This window comes from Lepidochelys olivacea, assembly GCF_965140295.1.
Source record: "Lepidochelys olivacea isolate rLepOli2 genome assembly, chromosome: 4".
NCBI classification, from domain to species: domain Eukaryota; kingdom Metazoa; phylum Chordata; order Testudines; family Cheloniidae; genus Lepidochelys; species Lepidochelys olivacea.
This window is the reverse complement of record NC_140414.1, coordinates 51,012,046-51,032,687: the sequence shown is the minus strand read 5'-3', so window position 1 is coordinate 51,032,687 and position 20,642 is coordinate 51,012,046. Positions and strand designations below refer to the sequence as shown.

General features: G+C 40.5%; 1 protein-coding gene across 1 annotated transcript in view; it reads left to right on the top strand.

Moving 5' to 3' along the window:
- The window catches only part of SCLT1 (sodium channel and clathrin linker 1), a 129,476-nt gene that overhangs the window by 60,097 nt on the left and 48,737 nt on the right, over positions 1-20,642 (top strand). Inside the window, exons 16-18 of the mRNA XM_084626366.1 lie at positions 11,124-11,198; positions 11,853-11,998; positions 15,610-15,802. Coding sequence (XP_084482492.1) covers positions 11,124-11,198; positions 11,853-11,998; positions 15,610-15,802 — 414 coding nt within the window. The remainder of the gene's footprint in view (positions 1-11,123; positions 11,199-11,852; positions 11,999-15,609; positions 15,803-20,642) is intronic.

The following is a 20,642-nucleotide window of genomic DNA, read 5'->3' as shown; positions in this document are numbered from 1 at the left end:
TCCAGAAATTCCCAACCTCAACAGCAAGGGGGTGCCTGAGTCTCCTCGGTCACATGGCTTCTTGCACTTATGTGATGTGGCGTGCCAGGCTGTGGCTCAGGCCATTGCAGGCATGGCTCGCCTTGGCCTATTACCGGGGGCGCATCAGCTTGAATTCAGTGGTCACGGTGCCAGAGCTGGTCCTCACGTCCCTCCCCTGGTGGCTCAACCCCAAAGCGGTGTGCGGAGGTGTCCCCTTCCACAACCCTCAACCTTCCTTGTCCCTGGTTATGGACGTGTTGACTCTGGGATGGGGGGCCTCCAGACACAGGGCCTGTGCTCGCAGGATAAGCTCTCCCTACATATCAACATCAAGATGCTGAGAGGGGTTCGCCTCGCTTGCCAGGCCTTCTAGACCCAACTGCAAGGCCAGTGCACAGTGATTCTAATGGACAACACCACCACCATGTTTTACATCAGCAAGCAAGGGGGAGTCCGTTCCTCTCCCACAGCTGAAGGGCCCCCCATCATAGGGGAGTTTTGCATAGCCCACTCCATTCACCTGGAAGCATCCTTTCTACCAGGAGTTCAGAACACGCTGGAAGACCACCTCAACAGGTCCTTCTGCACACACGAGTTGTCCATCCGTCCAGATGTCATACACCTCAATTTCCAAAGGTGGGGGTTTCCCCAGGTCGACCTGTTTGCCACCCGACACAACAGGAAGTGTCCAACGTTCTGCTCTTTCCAGGATCACAGCCCAGACTCCCTCATGGATGCATTTCTGCTATTCTGGAGAGGTCGCCTGCTCTATGCCTTCCCCGCCTTCTCTCTCATGCACAAGGTCCTGCTCAAGCTCTGCAAGGAGGGGGCAAAGGTAATTCTGATAGCTCCAGCGTGGGCTCAACAGCACTGGTACACCACGCTGCTGGAGCTGTTGGTGGATAAACCGGTCACGTTACCGCTCCTCCCCAACTTACTCAGGACCACGGTTACCTCTGTCACCCCAATCTACAGTCCCTCCACTTCACGGCTTGGAAGCTTCATGGCTGAACCCCATGGAACTTCTGTGCTCAGAACATGTAAGGGAGGTCCTCCTCAGCAGCAGGAAGCCCTCTACTAGAGCCACGTATCTGGCAAAGTGGAAAAGATTCTCATGTTGGTGTGACCAATGTTGCACAGCCCCTCTCCAGGTACCGGTACCCCCCATCTTAGAGTACCTCCTACACCTGAAACATCAAGGCCTGGTGGTGTCCTCCATAAGGGTACACCTCGCTACTATCTCGGCCTTCCACCCATGTGCGTCTGATGGATTGGTCTTCGCCAACCCTATGGTTGGTCGCTTCCTCGAAGGTTTGGACCATCTATATCCTCAGATCCGGCAACCCGTCCCTGTGTGGGACCTTAACCTAGTCCTTTCCAGGCTCACGGGGCCCTCATTCGAACCACTCGCAACTTGCTTCCTCCTGTATCTGTCTTGGAAGGTAGCTTTCCTGGTCTCCATTACGTCTGCGAGAAGGGTATCTGAGCTAACGGGCTTCACCTCTGGCCCACCTAACATGGTTTTCCACAAGGATAAGATGCAACTCAGGCAACACCTGGCCTTTCTCCCCAAGGTGGTGTCGCATTTCCACATCAGCCAGGACATTTTCCTTCCTGTCTTTTACTCTAAGCCTCGTGCCAGTACCCAAAAGCAGTGATTACACTCCCTTGATGTTCAAAGAACACTAGCTTTCTACATCGAGCGCACTGAGCCGTTCAGAAAATTGAACCAGCTGTTCATAGTGGTGGCAGACCGGATGAAAAGCCTCCCAGTCTCATCTCAAAGAATATCCTCCTGGATCATGTCGTGCATCCACACGTGCTATGAACTGGCCAGGGTACCAAGCCTGGCTTTTTCGGCACACTCCACGAGGGCACAGGCCTCATCATCAGCGTTCCTGGCCCAGGTCCCAATCCAAGAAATCTGCAGAGCAGCAGCTTGGTCCTCAGTACATACTTTCACTCTCACCACGCCATCGTCCGGCACGCCAGAGAGGACGCAGCTTTTGGTAGAGCAGTGCTGCAATTCTTAACTCCTTTCCTTTCCTTAACTCTGACCCCGTCGCCTAAGTAAGGCTTGGAAGTCACCTCATTGGAATTGATATGAGCAATCACTTGAAGAAGAAAAAACAGTTACTCACCTCTTGGAATTGTTCTTCGAGATGTGTTGCTCATATCCATTCCAAACCCACCCATCTTCCCCTCTGTCGGAGTAGTCTGCAAGAAGGAACTGAGGAGATGCCGGGTTGCCAGGGTCATATATTGAGCACCATGAAAGCACGACTCTAGGGGGCTCCACAGCCAATCCAATGGGTGCTGCTAGGGGAAAAACTTTCCAATGACTGTGCACGCGGCATGCACACACCTAATTGGAATAGATATGAGCAACACATCTCGAAGAACAACCATTACAAGAGGTAAGTAACCGTTTTTTTTCTCCTACTCTTGTGTTCTGCATTAGATGAACTGAATGGAAGGTATTTGTAACTAGCTATCCTTTAAAGATAAATAAATTCAATCATTACTTGTACCCCTTTTCTTTCTCTCCTCATATATACCTGCTGTATATACAATAATGAATGGAGTATCTGTCAAGAAAGATTTCAGAAATACTCACTATATCTCTCTTATCCCATAAGAATGTGGCTTGAGTTTAAATTGGCTTCAGCCCTAACGGATCCTCCCTAACTATTACTTATTTACATGCCAGTAAATTACTCTGTTGTAGAAGACACAGGTATTGGATAATTACTTCTCCAGAGAGTTTGCAGCCTAAATATACATACTGTAATCCTGGTCCATGGGTAACTGTACAAATGAAACACACATCCTGTAATCAAATAGAGGAAGTTGAATGATTTAACAGATTTGAGAGAGGTGTTTTCCATGTACTCTTAATTTTTTTATGTTCTGATTGTCTGCATCACACATTCTCACCAAGAAAGTTTAGAGCAGCATGAGTAATAAAAGAAAATACTAGAAGTGATAGCATTTCCATTTCTTGCCAGGTAAATAAATAGTGGGCTAGATTCTGTACTATACCTCTCTGGAAGTGCAATAGAGAAGGCACAACTCAGGTGAAGGGAGGCAAAATTGACTTTATGCCACCATTGCATCTCCATAATTCTGGGCTCCTCCAGGGACTGCCGCGGACTCCAAGGGTAAGTTAGAGCAGCCCTAGTGGCTGCTCCAATTTATGGCAGCCCTATGTGACTGGCACAGAGTGGTGTAGGAAGGCAGTGTGGGACTGCTATGTCATCCTTTCCTGACAGCTGCCCTGGAGGTATCTTCTGGGGAGCTGTTGCAGCCTCTTTATGCTGTTGGGGTAGCATAAAGGAGCCATCCACAGCAAGGGCTAGCCTCTAACTCAGTGAGTTACAGGGTACACCAACATGTATGATACTTCATAGACTAAGACTTACCACCTAGAATAATGCTTTGCAGTTATCGGACATTTCCCCATGAGAAGTAGCTCTCCACAGTCCTTCATTTTTCCAGACTTTGAGGCAGCCTGCAAAGTCTTTCAAGTTACTCTAAATGTTGAGAACCAAGGTGCAATTTTGTATAGGCAATACTCCTGCACCTACTTCCTTCAAAGCATGGATTGCTCTGAAAATTGACTATGTACTGTTGCATCTTCTTAATCAACAGATCTGTACTAGATATGTTCAATCATATTAGCTCACTTTAGTATATATCTTTTGCAAAACAGCTGCTTAGACATGGGTTAATTTAGCAAAATAGTGATCCAAATGTATGTGTAGAGCCATACGTAGGCTGTTTAAATACAAATTCGAAACACTTTTTTTTAAATCTTTCTTCCTTTGGGTGATCCATCTCTAGGATCTGTGTTTTTGCTATCACTGATGATTATACTAATGATATAATAATCTTAGCTTTATTCTTGTTCTGAAATTTTATTACATTTAACTTTTGAAATCATAAATAAAATGAGGATTTTTGGATAAAGGGGGAGGCTGAAGAACATAATTAAAATGCAAGGATCCTTTCACAGACATAGCACGTCACCTCAATGAACAAATATAGAATGCATAGATCTTCTATACAAACAGCTGAGATAATGAAGTTTATGTCAAGTAAAAAGCTGCATTTCTTAAAGTACATTGTTGAGGAATATGAACAGCATTAATGGTGGATTCAATTATCAAGTAACATTTTTTCTTTCAATTTTTCTCCTATGTTCAGCAAAAACACTCTCATTTTGAGGAAAAGCATGCTGAAACTAAGTTTAAAAAAAAATCTCATTTTGGTAGTTACCTGTGCTACAGTAACAGGTATCAGTCACACAGCTATTTGAACATATTGTGTATTTTAGCTGAAGGGCATAGTGACAGTTATAGTAAATATTGCAAAGATGTTTACATTATAAATGGCCTTTTTTAATTGCATAACCTTTCATCTTTTGGACTGAAACTTCTTAGGTTTGATTTCTTCCTGAACATTAAATAGTTTTTTGGGAGCTTTTTCTTTTTGGCTTTTTAGCAAAAATGATATGGCCATTTTCAAATAGAGTGGGAAAAATAGACACAATTTTTGCCATTATAAAAAGTCTTTGCAACCCTTTTGGACAGCTCTAGTGCCTCATTGATTTTGGTTAGAAACTTGAAATACTGCACACAGGTAGTCACTTGATAAGACACTTACCTTTTGGTGGTTATGTGGAAATCTATTGACTTCAGTAAGGATTGCCTCATTCAGTACAGAAAAGCATGTACCAAGTGTAGCAGAGCTCTTCAGGCACACCTGCTTTCTTCAGTGAGAGATGTACACGCTCTAAGAACATAAGAACGGTCATACTGTGGGACCAAAGGTCCATCAAGCCCAGTATCCTGTCCCCTGACAGTGGCCAAGGCAGGTGCACCAAAGGGAATGAACAGACAGGTTATCATCAAGTGATCCATGCCCTGTCATCCAATCCCAGCTTCTGGCAAACAGGCTAGGGACACCATTCCTGCCTATCCTGGCTAATAGCCATTGATGGACCTATCTTCCATGAATCTATCTAGCTCCCTTTTGAACTGTTATAGTATTGGCCTTCACAATACCCTCTGGCAAGGAGTTCCAGAGATTGACAGTGCATTGCATGAAAAAATACTTTCTTGTGTTTGTTTTAAACCTATGTTTGTGTTTTCTTGTGTTTGTTTTAAACCTGCTACCTATTTGGGGGCCCCTTGTTCCTGTATTATGAGAAGGAGTGAATAACACTTCCTTATTTACTCTCTATACCACTTATGATTTATAGACCTCGATCATATCCCCCCTTTGTCTCCTCTTTTCTAAGCTGAAAAGTTCCAGTCTTATTAATCTCTCCTCATATGGAAGCCGTTCTATACCCTAATCATTTTTGTTGCCCTTTTCTGAACCTTTTCCAGTTCCAGTATATCTTTTTTGAGATGGGGTGACCACGTCTGCATGCAGTATTCTAGGTGTGGGTGTACCATGGATTTATATAGAGGCAATATGATATTTTCTGTCTTATTATCTATCCCTTTCTTGATGATTCCCAACATTCTGTTCACTTTTTTCACTGCTGCTGCATATTGAGTGGATGTTTTCAGAGAGCTATCCACAATGACTCAAGATCTTTCTTGAGTGGTGTCATAAATATAAAGGGAAGAGTAACCACGTTTCTGTATACAGAACTATAAAATCCTTCCTGGCCAGAGGCAAAACCCTTTCACCTGTAAAGGGTTAAGAAGCTAAGATAACCTCGCTGGCACCTGACCAAAATGACCAATTAGGAGACAAGATACTTGCAAAGCTGGAGGGGGGAGGAACAAAGGGTCTGTCTGTGTGTGTGATGCTTTTGCCGTGAACAGATCAGGAATACTCTTCAGAACTCCTGTAAAAAGTTAGTAAGCAATCTAGCTAGAAATGCATTAGATTTCCTTTTGTTTAATGGCTGGTAAAATAGCTGTGCTGAATGGAATGTATATTCCTGTTTTTGTGTCTTTTTGTAACTTAAGGTTTTGCCTAGAGGGATTCTCTATGTTTTGAATCTGATTACCCTGCAAGGTATTTACCATCCTGATTTTACAGAGGTGATTCTTTTACTTTTTCTTTAATTAAAATTCTTCTTTTAAGAACCTGATTGCTTTTTCCTTGTTCTTAAGATCCAAGGGTTTGGGTCTGTGTTCACCTACGCAAATTGGTGAGGGTTTTTATCAAGCCTTCCCCAGGAAAGGGGGTGTAGGGCTTGGGGGGATTTTGGGGGGAAAGATGCTTCCAAGTGGGCTCTTTCCCTGTTCTTTGTTTAACACGCTTGGTGATGGCAGCATAGGGTTCAAAGACAAGGCAAAGTTTGTACCTTGAGGAAGTTTTCAACCTAAGCTGGGAAGAATAAGCTTAGGTGGTCTTTCATGCAGGTCCCCACATCTGTACCCTAGAGTTCAGAGTGGGGAAGGAACCTTGACAAGTGGTAACAGCTAATTTAGACCCCATCGTTGTATATGTATAGTTAGGATTTTGTTTTCCAATGTGTATTACTTTGCATTTATCAACATTAAATTTCATCTGCCATTTTGTTGCCCAGTCACCAAGTTTTGTGAGATCCTCTTGTAGCTCTTCGCAATCTGCCTGGGACTTAACTATCTTGAATAGTTTTGTATCCTCTGCAAATTTTGCCACCTCACTGTTTACCCCTTTTTTTCAGATTGTTTATGAATATGTTAAATAGGACTGGGCCCAGTACAGATCCCTGGGGGACACCACTGTTTACTTCTCTCCATTCTGAAAACTGACCATTTATTCCTACCCTTTGTTTCCTATCTCTTAACCAGTTACCAATCCATGAGAGAACCTTCCCTCTTATCCCATGACTGCTTATGTTGCTTAAGAGCCTTTGGTGAGGGACCTTGTCAAAGGCTTTCAGAAAATCTAAGTACACTATATCCACTGGATCTCCTTTGTCTGCATGCATGTTGACCTCCTCAAAGAATTCTAGTAGACTGGTGAGGCATGATTTCCCTTTACAAAAACCATGTTGACTATTTCCCAACAAATTATGTTAATCTATGTGTGACAATTTTGTTCTTTATGATCGTTTCAATTTGCCCTGTACTGAAGTGGGGCTCACTGGCCTGTAGTTGCCAGGGTCACCTCTGGAGCCCTTTTTAAAAATTTGGCATCACATTAGCTATCCTCCAGTCATTTGGTACAGAAGCTGATTTAAATGATAGGTTACAGATGACAGTTAGTAGTCCTGCAATTTCACATTTGAGTTCCTTCAAAACTCTTGGGTGAATACCATCAGGCCCTGGAGACTTATTGCTGTTTAGTTTATCAATTTGTTCCAAAACCTCCTTCAATGACACCTCAATTTGGGACAGTTCCTCAGATCTGTCACCCAAAAAGGATGGCTTGGGTTTGGGAATCTCCCTCACGTCCTCAACAGTGAAGACCAATGCAGAGAATTCATTTAGTTTCTCCACAATGGCCTTATTGTCTTTGAGTGCTGCTTTAGCATCTTGATCATCCAGTGGCCCCACTACTTGTTTAGCAGGCTTTCTGCTTCTGATGTATTAAAAAAAAAATTTGCTATTACTTTTGGAGTCTTTGGCTAGCTGTTCTTAAATTCTTTTTTGGTCTTTCTAATTATATTTTTACACTTCATTTGCCAGAGTTTATGCTCTTTTCTATTTTCTTCATTAGGATTTATCTTCCACTTTTTAAAGGATGCCTTTTTGCCTCTCACTGCTTCTTTTACTTGTTTAACCACGATGGCAGTTTTTTTGGTTCTCTTATTATGTTTTTTTAAATTGGGGAATACATTTAAGTTGAACCTCTATTATGGTGTCTTTAAAAAGTTTCCACGCAGCTTGCAGGGATTTTACTTTTGGTACTGTACGTTTTAATTTCTGTTTCACGTACCTCCTCATTTTTGTGTAGTTCCCCTTTCTGAAATTAAATGCGACAGTGTTGGGCTGCTGTGGAGTTTTCCCCGCCACAGGGATGTTAAATTTAATTATATTATGGTCACTATTACCAAGCGGTCAAGTTATATTCACCTCTTGGACCAGATCCTGTGCTTCACTTAGCACTAAATCAAGAATTGCCTCTCCTCTTGTGGGTTCCAGGACTAGCTGCTCCAAGAAGCAGTCATTTAAGGTGTCAGGAAACTTTGTCTCAGGATCCCTTCCTAAGGTGATATGTACCCAGTCAATATGGGGTAGTTGAAATCCCCCATCATTATTATTATTATTGAGTTTTTTATTTTAATAGCCTCTCTAATCTCCCTGAGCATTTCAGAGTCACTAACACCATCCTGATCAGGTGGTCTGTTATATAGCCCTACTGCTATATTCTTATTTTTCAAGTATGGAATTACTATCCAGAGAGATTCTGTAGTACAATTTAGTTCACTTAAGATTTTTACTTCATTTGATTCTATGCTTTCTTTCACATACAGTGCCACTCCCCCACCAGCACGACCTGTTCTGTCCTCCTGATATATTTTGTGTCCTGGAATTACTGTGTCCTATTGATTAGCCTCGTTCCACCAGGTTTCTGTGATGCCTATTATATCAATATCCTCATTTAATACTAGGCACTCTAGTTCACCCATCTTCTTATTTAGACATATAAGCATTTTAAAAACTTGTCATTTTTTGGCTGTCCCCTATTGCATGATATAACTGAATGGGACTTTTTTTTTCATTTGACTGTTTCTAATCAGATCCTCCCTGTATTTTATCATTTTCCATCCTCTCCTCCTTATTAGGATATAGGGAATCTCCATTTATAGATCCTCCCCTAAGGAATGTCTGAATCACATGTTCCTCCACACCTGTTGGCTTCCCCCCCAGCCCTTAGTTTAAAAACTGTTCTACGACCTTTTTAATTTTAAGCGCCAGCAATCTGGTTCCATTTTGGTTTAGGGTGGAGCCCATCCTTCCTGTATAGGCTCCCTCTCTCCCACAAGCTTCCCCAATCTAAACCCCTCCTCCGTACACTATTGTCTCATCCATGCATTGAGACCCTGCAGTTCTGCCTGTCTAACTGGCCCTGCGCGTGGAACTGGAAGCATTTCAGAGAATGCGACCATGGAGGTCCTGGACTTCAATCTCTTACCTAACAGCCTAAATTTGGCCTCCAGGACCTCTCTCCTACCCTTCCCCACTCAGATCATGGTCCACAAGCAGGTCTGCATTAAAGAAATTCCACTTCACTTTTCTTGCCTTATTGAGTGCTTATTTTGCACAAAACACAGCATTCTACATGGTGGAATTTTTTTTTCTTTTTTAATTTTTTAATTTTTATTTAAAAGATTCCTCGGAAGCTCCATTTAAAATTAATATTAAAGTTGAAAAAGAAACCAATGCCAAAGTTAAGGAAATGCCAAAGTTAAGATTCCTCAAGCAACATTAACTCTACTCTCTTTTTGTGTGTGTGTGTACTTTGCACCCCTAACCTGATCTTGGTGACCTTTGTTTAGAAATTTGGCATTATTATCCATATGTGAAGAGAATGCCTAGATGCTTAAGAAACACTATTATGCAAGTAGGAGAACATAAAATGTATTGCTGATAAAATAGGCTTTGCAATATGCTTGAAGCCTAGTGGTGGGCGGTTATGGATTAGTTTATAAATGATATGTTAAGGGTGTATTTTCGACTAATGTATAATCTAACTGCCAAATGCAAGTAGAAAATACTAAAGATTAAGTATACTAGGCATTCTGTAGGTAGAAAGGTTAAGAATTAGAATGAGACCTAGCTGAGGCCCTGTTTTTAGAATAGGTTAGCCTATGTACTTGCCCTAAGGTTATAAAATTTAGCAATATCTGCTTGGCACAAATAAGTAAACCACAAAAGAATGAGTACATTGCCAGCTGCACAAATAGGTTTAAAACAGTGGATTTTTAGGTACTTTCTGCAGTAAGGTAAACATGGAGCTAACCACACTGATATTTCAAAACTATTAAGAAATTAATTGAAGCAAATGGAATACTAACTGTCAGAAATTAAATCATGGTTCGCTGGAATTCTATGTCTGTTAATCAGAATACCACACATGGGCAAGGGCAGAAACATTGTCAATTTATAATCTAAGATCTGTGTGGGAAGAATGGGAAAAGGTATACAAGAGATGTGTATATCCAACCTGTTGTTGGGCACATCAGGTTCCACAAAATGGTGTAAACTGCATTGTGATGAGGTATTCCCCTGGCTGTATTCTTCTATCTTTGTTTTTCACTATTCTTAGGAATTTGTGAGTATAATAATACTAAGAATTGTTCTCTTATTTCTGTAAATTTTTTGTAGTATTCTTTGATATGTATATTTATTTGGCTTTTAAGTTTTTATGTATCTACTAGTGTGTGGCCAGTCCCCTTCTTAAATAATAATATTTGCATAGCCACCAGGATAAAGAACTTGTATTAGTGACATGGGAAATTTTGCATCCCATCTCAGTACCAGGTTACTGTACATATATGTACTACTGTAATCTTTAGTGATATGATTACATACTATTTTTCCTAAGTATCTCTCCATGCCTCATTCAGGACAGAGATTAGATGGTACTCAGTAAATTAGCAGGAATAAATAAGGAATGAAGTGACTCTTGAGGATCTGTACTTTTTGGGAGGGCTGGGGAACAAATTCTGTTTGCACTTATCAGGATGTTAGTACAAAGTAAATGAGATTTTGTACCAGTGTAACTGAGAGAAGATTTGCATAGGATGGATGTTGTACAGTGAACATTAATAAAGGAGGAATTTGTAAAGAACGAGGTAGGAGACCAGAGGAGTGTGGATGGTGTGCAGTGAATTAGGTAAGCATTCACTCATTGACTAATGAGGATTTAAAAAAGTACCACATACTTTCACTGCCCCTTATCTAACCTATACACTGAATGAGACGGTGGCTCTGCAGGGAAAAAAAGGATGCACTTAGAGTACGTCATAATGCACATGCAAAAATAAAGTGAACTAAGTTTGCATGAGCAACCTTTTAGCTTCAGTATTTCCTGACTTTGGAGTGTTTCCCTTTGCAGCCTTAACTTTCATTTAACACATGTTTTTGTTGTTCTTTTGGTTTGATGTATTTAATTCCCTTAGAAAATGGTTTGACTTCTTATAGGAGTGTGGAGACAAGCAAAGTCAAATTGAACGGGCCATTAGAGAGAAGCGAGCAGTGGAAGAAGAACTTGAGAAAGTAAGAATGCAGATATTCAGTTTTACACTTTAACTTTTCTTTATTGTATAATATTGTCTTAAGTTTCTATTTCACTATTTTCTCTAATATCATTGAGTTAAATGGGGTGAAAGAATAGACCATATGCTTAGTTTTGTATTTGCTTGTTTTTTGTTTAATTGTAAATCCAGTGATGGAAATTGAAAAATACATTTTATATTTCTAATAAATTTTAGAGTTATAGTAGGTGGACTGCAAAAGATGGCTCTTGGAGAATGTTTCTAAATTCCTAACTCGTTATTCAGTATATATTCAGCATAGTCGTATTATCTATGTTCAGGATATGTGTCTAACTGTGTTTATAAAAGCCTTACAACTGTTTTAAAGGTATAAAAACCAAATAGGAGTAAGAAGTGTTTAAAATGGTTCAAAGGGTGTAAATAGATGCAATAATGAAAATTTAAGCAAAAGAAGATTTAGGCTGAGTATCAGAAAAATTAACTAACTGCAAAATCTATAAGACTGTTATCCCAGTAGTAGCAATGGAAGTCCCATTCCTTCAGTTACTGAAAACTGTGATGGAAAATGGAATGGATAACTTAATGTAGGCAGCAATACTACACTGACAGCCATCTGTGTGATAAAATGAAATTTACATGTAAGCCTATCCTTCAGATTTACCGTGAAGGCAGAGGAAGTGAATGTGATTACAGAAAACTGGAGGAACTACACCAAAGATGTCTGATAGCAGAACGTACAAAAGATGACCTTCAGCTGTGTCTACAGGCGGCACAAAACAAAATTAAACAACTGGAAATGAAGTAAGTACAGGAACTCCTCACTTAAAGTTGTCCTGGTTAACGTTGTTTCATTGTTAGGTTGCTGATCAATTAGGGAACATGATCATTTAAAGTTGTGCATGCTCCCTTTTAATGTCATTTGGCAGCCGCCTGCTTTGTCCACTGCTTGCAGTAAGAGCAGCCTGTTGCAGCTAACTGGTGAGTGGTTGAAACCAGGATGGAACGGCAGCCCCCTATCAGCTCCCCGCTCCCTTAAATTTCCTGTGCAGCAGGTGCTCAGCAGGCTATCAATTGCCTGCCGTTCAGCTGTCCCTCCTGCCACTGCAGTGTGCTGCTCCTGCCCTCTGCCTTGGAGCTGCTCACCAAAACTCCTGCTTGTTGCGGGGGAGAAGAAGAGGACTAATGTCAGGGTGTCCCCCTCCCCCTTGCTCCTGCACCCCGCTTACCCCATCTTCCATAGAACAGGGCGGGACACACGGACAGAGGGAGCTGCTGCCTGGTCCCAACTTGCTGGTCTAATTAACAAGGCAGTGTACTTCTGACCCCACTCTTCATACTTAAAGGGGAAATATGCATATCTGTCTCTCAAACACACACTGGGTATGTGTCTGTCTCTGTCTGCCCTCCCTCCTTTCCTGCTGCCTTGTAGAGTGTGAGACTTAACCCTTGAGGGCTCAGCCAATTGCTAGTTCATCATTTAGCAGTAAGGCATTCCCTGGGAAATATCCCACCCTCTGACTCCTCCATCTCAACCAAGCTTCACAATCATCATCACTGTGTACCGGCATTAAATTGTTTGTTTAAAACTTATATATAGGTGAAAAAAATTTCCCTGGAACCTAACCCCCTCATTTACCTTAAGTCTTATGGGGAAATTGGATTCGCTTAACATCATTTTGCTTAAAGTCGCATTTTTCAGGAACATAACTACAACGTTAAGTGAGGAGTTCCTGTAACCAGTATGTCCTACTAATCAGTATTTAATTCAATATTTCCATCTGATCGAAGTAGTCTTGTGTCAAGTGTTTGTATTTTGTCGTAAGTTCTTATTCAGAAATATGAATAGTAGGTTGTCATAATCATTCTTTTTTTAAAATATGCAGCATTGGATGATATTATAAGTGAGGACGACATATTTTAGAACTAAACAGATTTTCTTGACCAGATCAGAGCTGAAAGCAGTTCTCTTACAAAGGAAAAAATAGAAACCATTTTTCTGGCTAATAATCCTATTTTAATTGTTAATGTTATCTGCTTGGAAAACCATTTTTTGCAAAATATTCAGAAGAATTCCTATTTTTTAGAGTCAGCATACACTAGGGTTCTAATTGGTCTATATAATACCGTCTGTGGTTTTGTCCTCCCCAAACCACTGCACAGGACGCCCATACTATTACTGTGGTAGCATCCAAAATGTGCTAGGTACTGGACAAATGTAAGTCTCCACAATCCTTCCCCTAAAAAGTTTATAATCTAAACAGATAGAGTTTGAAGGGTGGAGGAAAGGAATACAATATATCTTGCTGTGCTTTGCTTTGCTTGCTTGTGTGTCTTGTGGAAGGTGGGAGTATCTGAAGTTGAAGAAGAGTCAATGAATGGTGGAAAGGGATTCTGGGAGTTAGAGGAGAGTGGGGAAAAGGAACAGGAAGCTGATGGGGAGGAAGGTAGAAATAGGGAAGAGAGGAGAGTGAGGAGCAAGTAGATAGCAGGCAAAATGTGTGAGAATAATGAGATTGGTGCAGTTAGAGGTATGAGGTGGGGGCAAGATGTAGGTGGGACTAACAGAAATAGAGGAAATGAGAGGAAATTATCCAGAGTAGAGCCTTGTGAATAGTCACTTTTTCAGTTTGCTGGCCGAATTAGGGGTGGGTGGAGTTTTGGATGGACCCAAAACAAAAAACCAAGGGGGAAAATTTGTTTTTTTTTTATTTCAAGTATTTTTTTTTTTTGCAAAGATAAGTTGGAAATACCATTCACAAAACCCCGGGAGGTCACAATACAGCCCTTCCCCTTATAGTTAGGGTTGGCAAAACTTGATTTTGATTTTTATTTATAACGTTGACTGATATTGATGTTTACTGTTAAGCATTTTTTCTAATTTGTATCAATTTACATTTGCACAAAATCATATATTTTAAGCATTTTTTATTTTTATTTAATATTTGACAGTTATGGGAAGTTAGAAGGGGTCAGACAATTATTTAATGACAGTAGACATTGAGATTCATAAAGTAAAGCTTTGTAACTATTAAAACACAAATGGTCGACATCACATGTCAAAATACACAAAGTAAATATCCTCAAATCAAACTCTAATTTCTCAAGCAACATTTTTCTCACTTTGCCTCTCTATAAAGTTTTATTTTTTTTTTTAGTTGGTTTGTGTATGTACAGTGAAATGGATGTTTACTAATTAAAATCTCACCCTTCCAAGTCTACTTATAACCTGTTGTCCCATGGTTAGAGCACTCACCTGGAATGTGGGAAACCCAGGTTCAATTTCCTGCTGTACCTGCTAGGGAGCAGGGATTTGAACTTGCGACTCCCATTTTGTAGGTCAGTGCCCTAACGACTAGGCTAGAGGGAATTCTGGGTTGATCTCTCTCTGTCTCTCCTGTTGAAGCTGTTCTGCTTTCAATAAATAATATTAATTGAGCCAGAGGGAGACTGTATATCCAAGTGATTAAGGCACTCGTCTTGGATGTGGGAGGCCCAAGTTTAAATCCTTGTTCCAAATCAGGCAGAGTGGGGACTTGAAGCCCACCTGCTCTCCCATATCCCAGGTAAGTGCTGCCCCCACAACAGTATAGAGTATAAGGGAGCACCACTGAAGTCAAGTGGCATCTAAGTCCCCTTGAAACTATTCAACAATTTCATGTCAAATCAACAATCGGTTTTGGTCGAGCTGAAGATAAATTTTTCAGCAAATGAACTATTCAGCCAAAAACATTTGCCCTACGATAATCCAGAGTCCAAATTTGAGTTCAATTAATTATTTACTTATGTATTAGTAATTTTTTTTATTCTCATAGTGGCTAGAAACTTATGCTTGGTGCAGTACAAACATAACAGAAGACAGTCCCCTTCTCCAAGGGCTTAATGCAGGTTTCCTGAACTTTGGCCTCAACTCTGGCTATCCTGTTCCCTTGTGAAGTCCAACCTCCTATATCTCAAACGCAACCATCCTTTTTAATTAATGTAGTTAATTTATCATATGAAGATTTTGTATAGTTAATTTTCCATGGTCATTCAATGCTTGGCCTCTCTGAGGCTGACAAAAAGGAAATTTTAAAATTGAATTAAAAATTTTTGTGAATTTTTTTGTGGCTGTTTGTTCCTCTTAGACATAGACATCACACACCCAGTGGAATAAAAATTAATTTCAAAAATATTTGTACTTTTAAATATGAAGCATTAAAAAGAATTCACATGTTCACCCATCCACAAATACATTGATGTTGACAAGCATTATGAATTTTAAAAATAAGTATTTGGCCTTCAAAATACAAAATATAATTAAAGATTCTAATTAAAATGCACACACAAATGATAGGGAAACTTAGAAAAGCGTAGACTGAACTTGACTTAACTCCTGAGTTGATAGTCTAGTGAGATTTGTTTTCCCTTTTCAGCTCCGAGGAAGAGATATCTCGTTGCCAGGAAATGGTTTGCAAGCTGCAAAGCATTCTGGATTCTGAAAGAGAAAACTCTGGCTCTATTAGTGAACAAAGACTAAAACTTCATCAAGAAAATGAACAGCTGCGTAAAGAAGGAGAGGACTTGAGGAAACTGGTCATGGAGGCACAACAAAAAGCTAAATTAAAGGTACTAGCAAAACAGACTAAATAATAAAACATTTCTGGTTATCTAACTTTAACTGGAGCCAAACTCACTACTGATGGCAAACTGGGCTCCAGTGGAGTTATATCTGCTTGTAGCAGTGATTTGATCCCAGATCTCCGAAACAGCAAGATTAACATTAACCACTGTGTTTTCCAGTGTGCTCTGAGGCATCTTCACATGCCAGTTTCTTCCTTTTCCCCTTCTCATGTTAGTTATAAGGACTGCAACATGGTTGGAACAAGCTTGGAGAGTTGGGAGATTTGCAGGTGAAAATGTTTCAGAGAACACAGCTACCAGTTCTTATCTTCAGCCTTCCCTCGTGAACCTTCTGTGGTTCCCCACTGAAGTATCCCAGTCTGACATGACCTGAGGAATTCTGTCAAACTGGGACTTGACTCTGCGGTCTTAACAACTGAAGATGGGAGGTATAGGTCTATGGGGAAGCGGGGATGAATAAGATGGATATGGCTAGAGGCAAAAATATAAAATTCAATGTTTGTGAATATAAAGACAAGAGGAAAAACTTGTCTGTTTGCAATGGACATTTGGGAATTAGGGAGTTGGCATATGGAGAGCCCATAGAGCTAGTATTGTAGTGAAGACTACTTTATTTTTAACAGCTATGATAATGAAGTCACTTATAGTCCAAAAGTCACCATCTTCAGAGCACTGTCCTTGATATTCAACAAGAGATCCAGGAAAAAGTATTTAACCTTGGAGAATTTAAAACATTTAAGAGAGAGGTCAATTTGCTGGCAATAAAAAATAAAATTATTGTACACTCTATTTACAAAATTCACCAAATAGTATTACATGGCTGGCTAATTGGATGGAAATCAGAGGAAAACTGCTCAACTTGACTTACGTTTTTTCCTTTGTTTCCTTGGCAATTGATATGTGATCAGCATAACATACTCAGGTATGTATCATTACATTTTTCAAGAACAAGTGGCTGAGTCTAATTTTCCACATAATATGGAGAACTTTAAAATTTTGTGTTACATGGTAAATTAAGAAAGCATTCCAGGAGAGCTGGCTGTATTTCAAGGAATCCCTGTTGAGGTTACAGGGACAAACCATCCCGATGAGTCGAAAGAATAGTAAATATGGCAGGCGACCAACTTGGCTTAATGGTGAAATCCTAGCGGATCTTAAACATAAAAAAGAAGCTTACAAGAAGTGGAAGGTTGGACATATGACCAGGGAAGAGTATAAAAATATTGCTCGGGCATGTAGGAATGTTATCAGGAGGGCCAAATCGCACCTGGAGCTGCAGCTAGCCAGAGATGTCAAGAGTAACAAGAAGGGTTTCTTCAGGTATGTTGGCAACAAGAAGAAAGCCAAGGAATGTGTGGGCCCCTTACTGAATGAGGGAGGCAACCTAGTGACAGAGGATGTGGAAAAAGCTAATGTACTCAATGCTTTTTTTGCCTCTGTTTTCACTAACAAGGTCAGCTCCCAGACTGCTGCGCTGGGCATCACAAAATGCGGAAGAGATGGCCAGCCCTCTGTGGAGATAGAGGCGGTTAGGGACTATTTAGAAAAGCTGGACGTGCACAAGTCCATGGGGCCGGACGAGTTGCATCCGAGAGTGCTGAAGGAATTGGCGGCTGTGATTGCAGAGCCACTGGCCATTATCTTTGAAAACTCGTGGCGAACCGGGGAAGTCCCGGATGACTGGAAAAAGGCTAATGTAGTGCCAATCTTTAAAAAAGGGAAGAAGGAAGATCCTGGGAACTACAGGCCAGTCAGCCTCACCTCAGTCCCTGGAAAAATCATGGAGCAGGTCCTCAAAGAATCAATCCTGAAGCACTTGCATGAGAGGAAAGTGATCAGGAACAGCCAGCATGGATTCACCAAGGGAAGGTCATGCCTGACTAATCTAATCGCCTTTTATGATGAGATTACTGGTTCTGTGGATGAAGGGAAAGCAGTGGATGTATTGTTTCTTGACTTTAGCAAAGCTTTTGACACGGTCTCCCATAGTATTCTTGTCAGCAAGTTAAGGAAGTACGGGCTGGATGAATGCACCATAAGGTGGGTAGAAAGCTGGCTAAATTGTCGGGCTCAACGGGTAGTGATCAATGGCTCCATGTCTAGTTGGCAGCCGGTATCAAGTGGAGTGCCCCAGGGGTCGGTCCTGGGGCCGGTTTTATTCAATATCTTCATAAATGATCTGGAGGATGGTGTGGATTGCACTCTCAGCAAATTTGCGGATGATACTAAACTGGGAGGAGTGGTAGATACGCTGGAGGGGAGGGATAGGATACAGAAGGACCTAGACCAATTGGAAGATTGGGCCAAAAGGAATCTGATGAGGTTCAATAAGGATAAGTGCAGGGTCCTGCACTTAGGACGGAAGAACCCAATGCACAGCTACAGACTAGGGACCGAATGGCTAGGCAGCAGTTCTGCAGAAAAGGACCTAGGGGTGACAGTGGACGAGAAGCTGGATATGAGTCAGCAGTGTGCCCTTGTTGCCAAGAAGGCCAATGGCATTTTGGGATGTATAAGTAGGGGCATAGCGAGCAGATCGAGGGACGTGATCGTTCCCCTCTATTCGACATTGGTGAGGCCTCATCTGGAGTACTGTGTCCAGTTTTGGGCCCCACACTTCAAGAAGGATGTGGATAAATTGGAGAGAGTCCAGCGAAGGGCAACAAAAATGATTAGGGGACTGGAACACATGAGTTATGAGGAGAGGCTGAGGGAGCTGGGATTGTTTAGCCTGCAGAAGAGAAGAATGAGGGGGGATTTGATAGCTGCTTTCAACTACCTGAAAGGGGGTTCCAAAGAGGATGGCTCTAGACTGTTCTCAATGGTAGCAGATGACAGAACGAGGAGTAATGGTCTCAAGTTGCAGTGGGGGAGGTTTAGATTGGATATTAGGAAAAACTTTTTCACTAAGAGGGTGGTGAAACACTGGAATGCGTTACCTAGGGAGGTGGTAGAATCTCCTTCCTTAGAGGTTTTTAAGGTCAGGCTTGACAAAGCCCTGGCTGGGATGATTTAACTGGGAATTGGTCCTGCTTTGAGCAGGGGGTTGGACTAGATGACCTTCTGGGGTCCCTTCCAACCCTGATATTCTATGATTCTATGTTCATTGGTGCATTTAAAGCTCCTTGTCATAAACTGAGTGGTTAAAGGTATATTGATTGACCAGAGGTAAAATCTCAATCATATGGTTACAATAAACCAAATGAACCTGCCTTGTATATACTTCACTTGTGTGTTTGCTGAAAGGGGAAGAGGATTTATGCACACTTTTCATTACTTTACATTTTAAAAATATAAATCTTGAGTTTGCAGGATGGAAATATTTTACTGACTTAACTAAATCTTATCATTTCTTTGTGTTAGGGGGTTGTTTTATTTATGTGAATAAATGGTGCTAAGATACCACAGTGCTTAATTTTTTAGAATGTACAGACAAATGTTACCAGGTTTTTGGTTTTTTTGAGACTTACAATGTTGCATCAACACACTTAGAGAAAAGAAACTGATTTAAAAAACTTTTAATGAAATACATAAACTTTAAAGGTATACCATCAAATCAAAATAGTTTAACAACAAAAGTTAAAAGCAGTTTCATGTACTTTATCAGCCTTATGCCAATTTTCATGGTTTCATAATCATATTTTCTAGGTTTTAAAAAATATTTCTATCCTTTGTTTCTGTGTGAAAGACGGTGTGGGGTGTAGGCGGACGACTATTTACTCATAAAGTAACAAAACTCAAGAAGTTTTCCCCCTTAATCTTTATTTTATGATAAGTTTCAATGTTACTTCTAACTACAGAAAAGAAAAAAAAATCAATAGTCACTACTGGAATAGAAAAGATTCTCTTTAATGTCACATATAACTTACACCTATAAAAAATGAATGAACGTTACATTACAGTTTTAGAATTCATCTGCCAGTGGATTTGTTTGGGGGCACAAATGGAAGTGAGTTTTGTTTTTTTAAATAACTCAAAGCCTGAGCTTGTTTTTGTTACAATTTATTTTAATAGTATGAAACTAAGGTTTTTCTATTATCTGTAAGAATTCTAGAATTATAAAATGCCAAAGTAGATGAGGTGCTCCTTTATATTCGTGCAATAAGCAAAATAAATGAGTTTACATTGCTTTTTCAGGTAATATATTCCTATTTATATCTTGTGTATTCAAATAGGATAGTTATGGGGGGGAATGAATCTTCAAAATCTAATGTTGCAATAATAACTTTGAAAATTTGATCTATTTAGGCCATGCCATTCTTACGAAATAAATGTGATGTAATGATTTAGAATTCTTATTTAATGTTGTATGTAAATTTAAATACAAATATTTATAGGCAATTCTGCAGAAATGAGACACGTCATCCCATTGACCCATTATTTATTTTTATATATAAAAATACTCATTTGGAGTTTTTTGATATAGGTAAATTTAGAAAAAATTGTTTCTAAAGCTGTCAATTTGTAGGATTGCACGTGTACATCCTCTACAAAGGAAAAAGGACTGTAAGCAGTCTAAAATCCTACCTGCCACATGGGTACCCCTAACTCACAGTGGTACCCCTAACTCACCCAGCAATATCATCAATCTATCCAGCTACACACTCAGCCCGGCAGAAGAGTCTGTCCTATCTCAGAGACTCTCCTTCTGCCCCGCCACCCCCACAAACATGATACAGTTGTGCGGTGATCTGGAAGCCTACTTTCACCGTCTCCGACTCAAAGAATACTTTCAAGATAACACTGAACAGCACACTGATACACAGATACCCTCCCACCAACAACACAAGAAGAAGAACTTGACATGGACTCCTCTTGAGGGTCG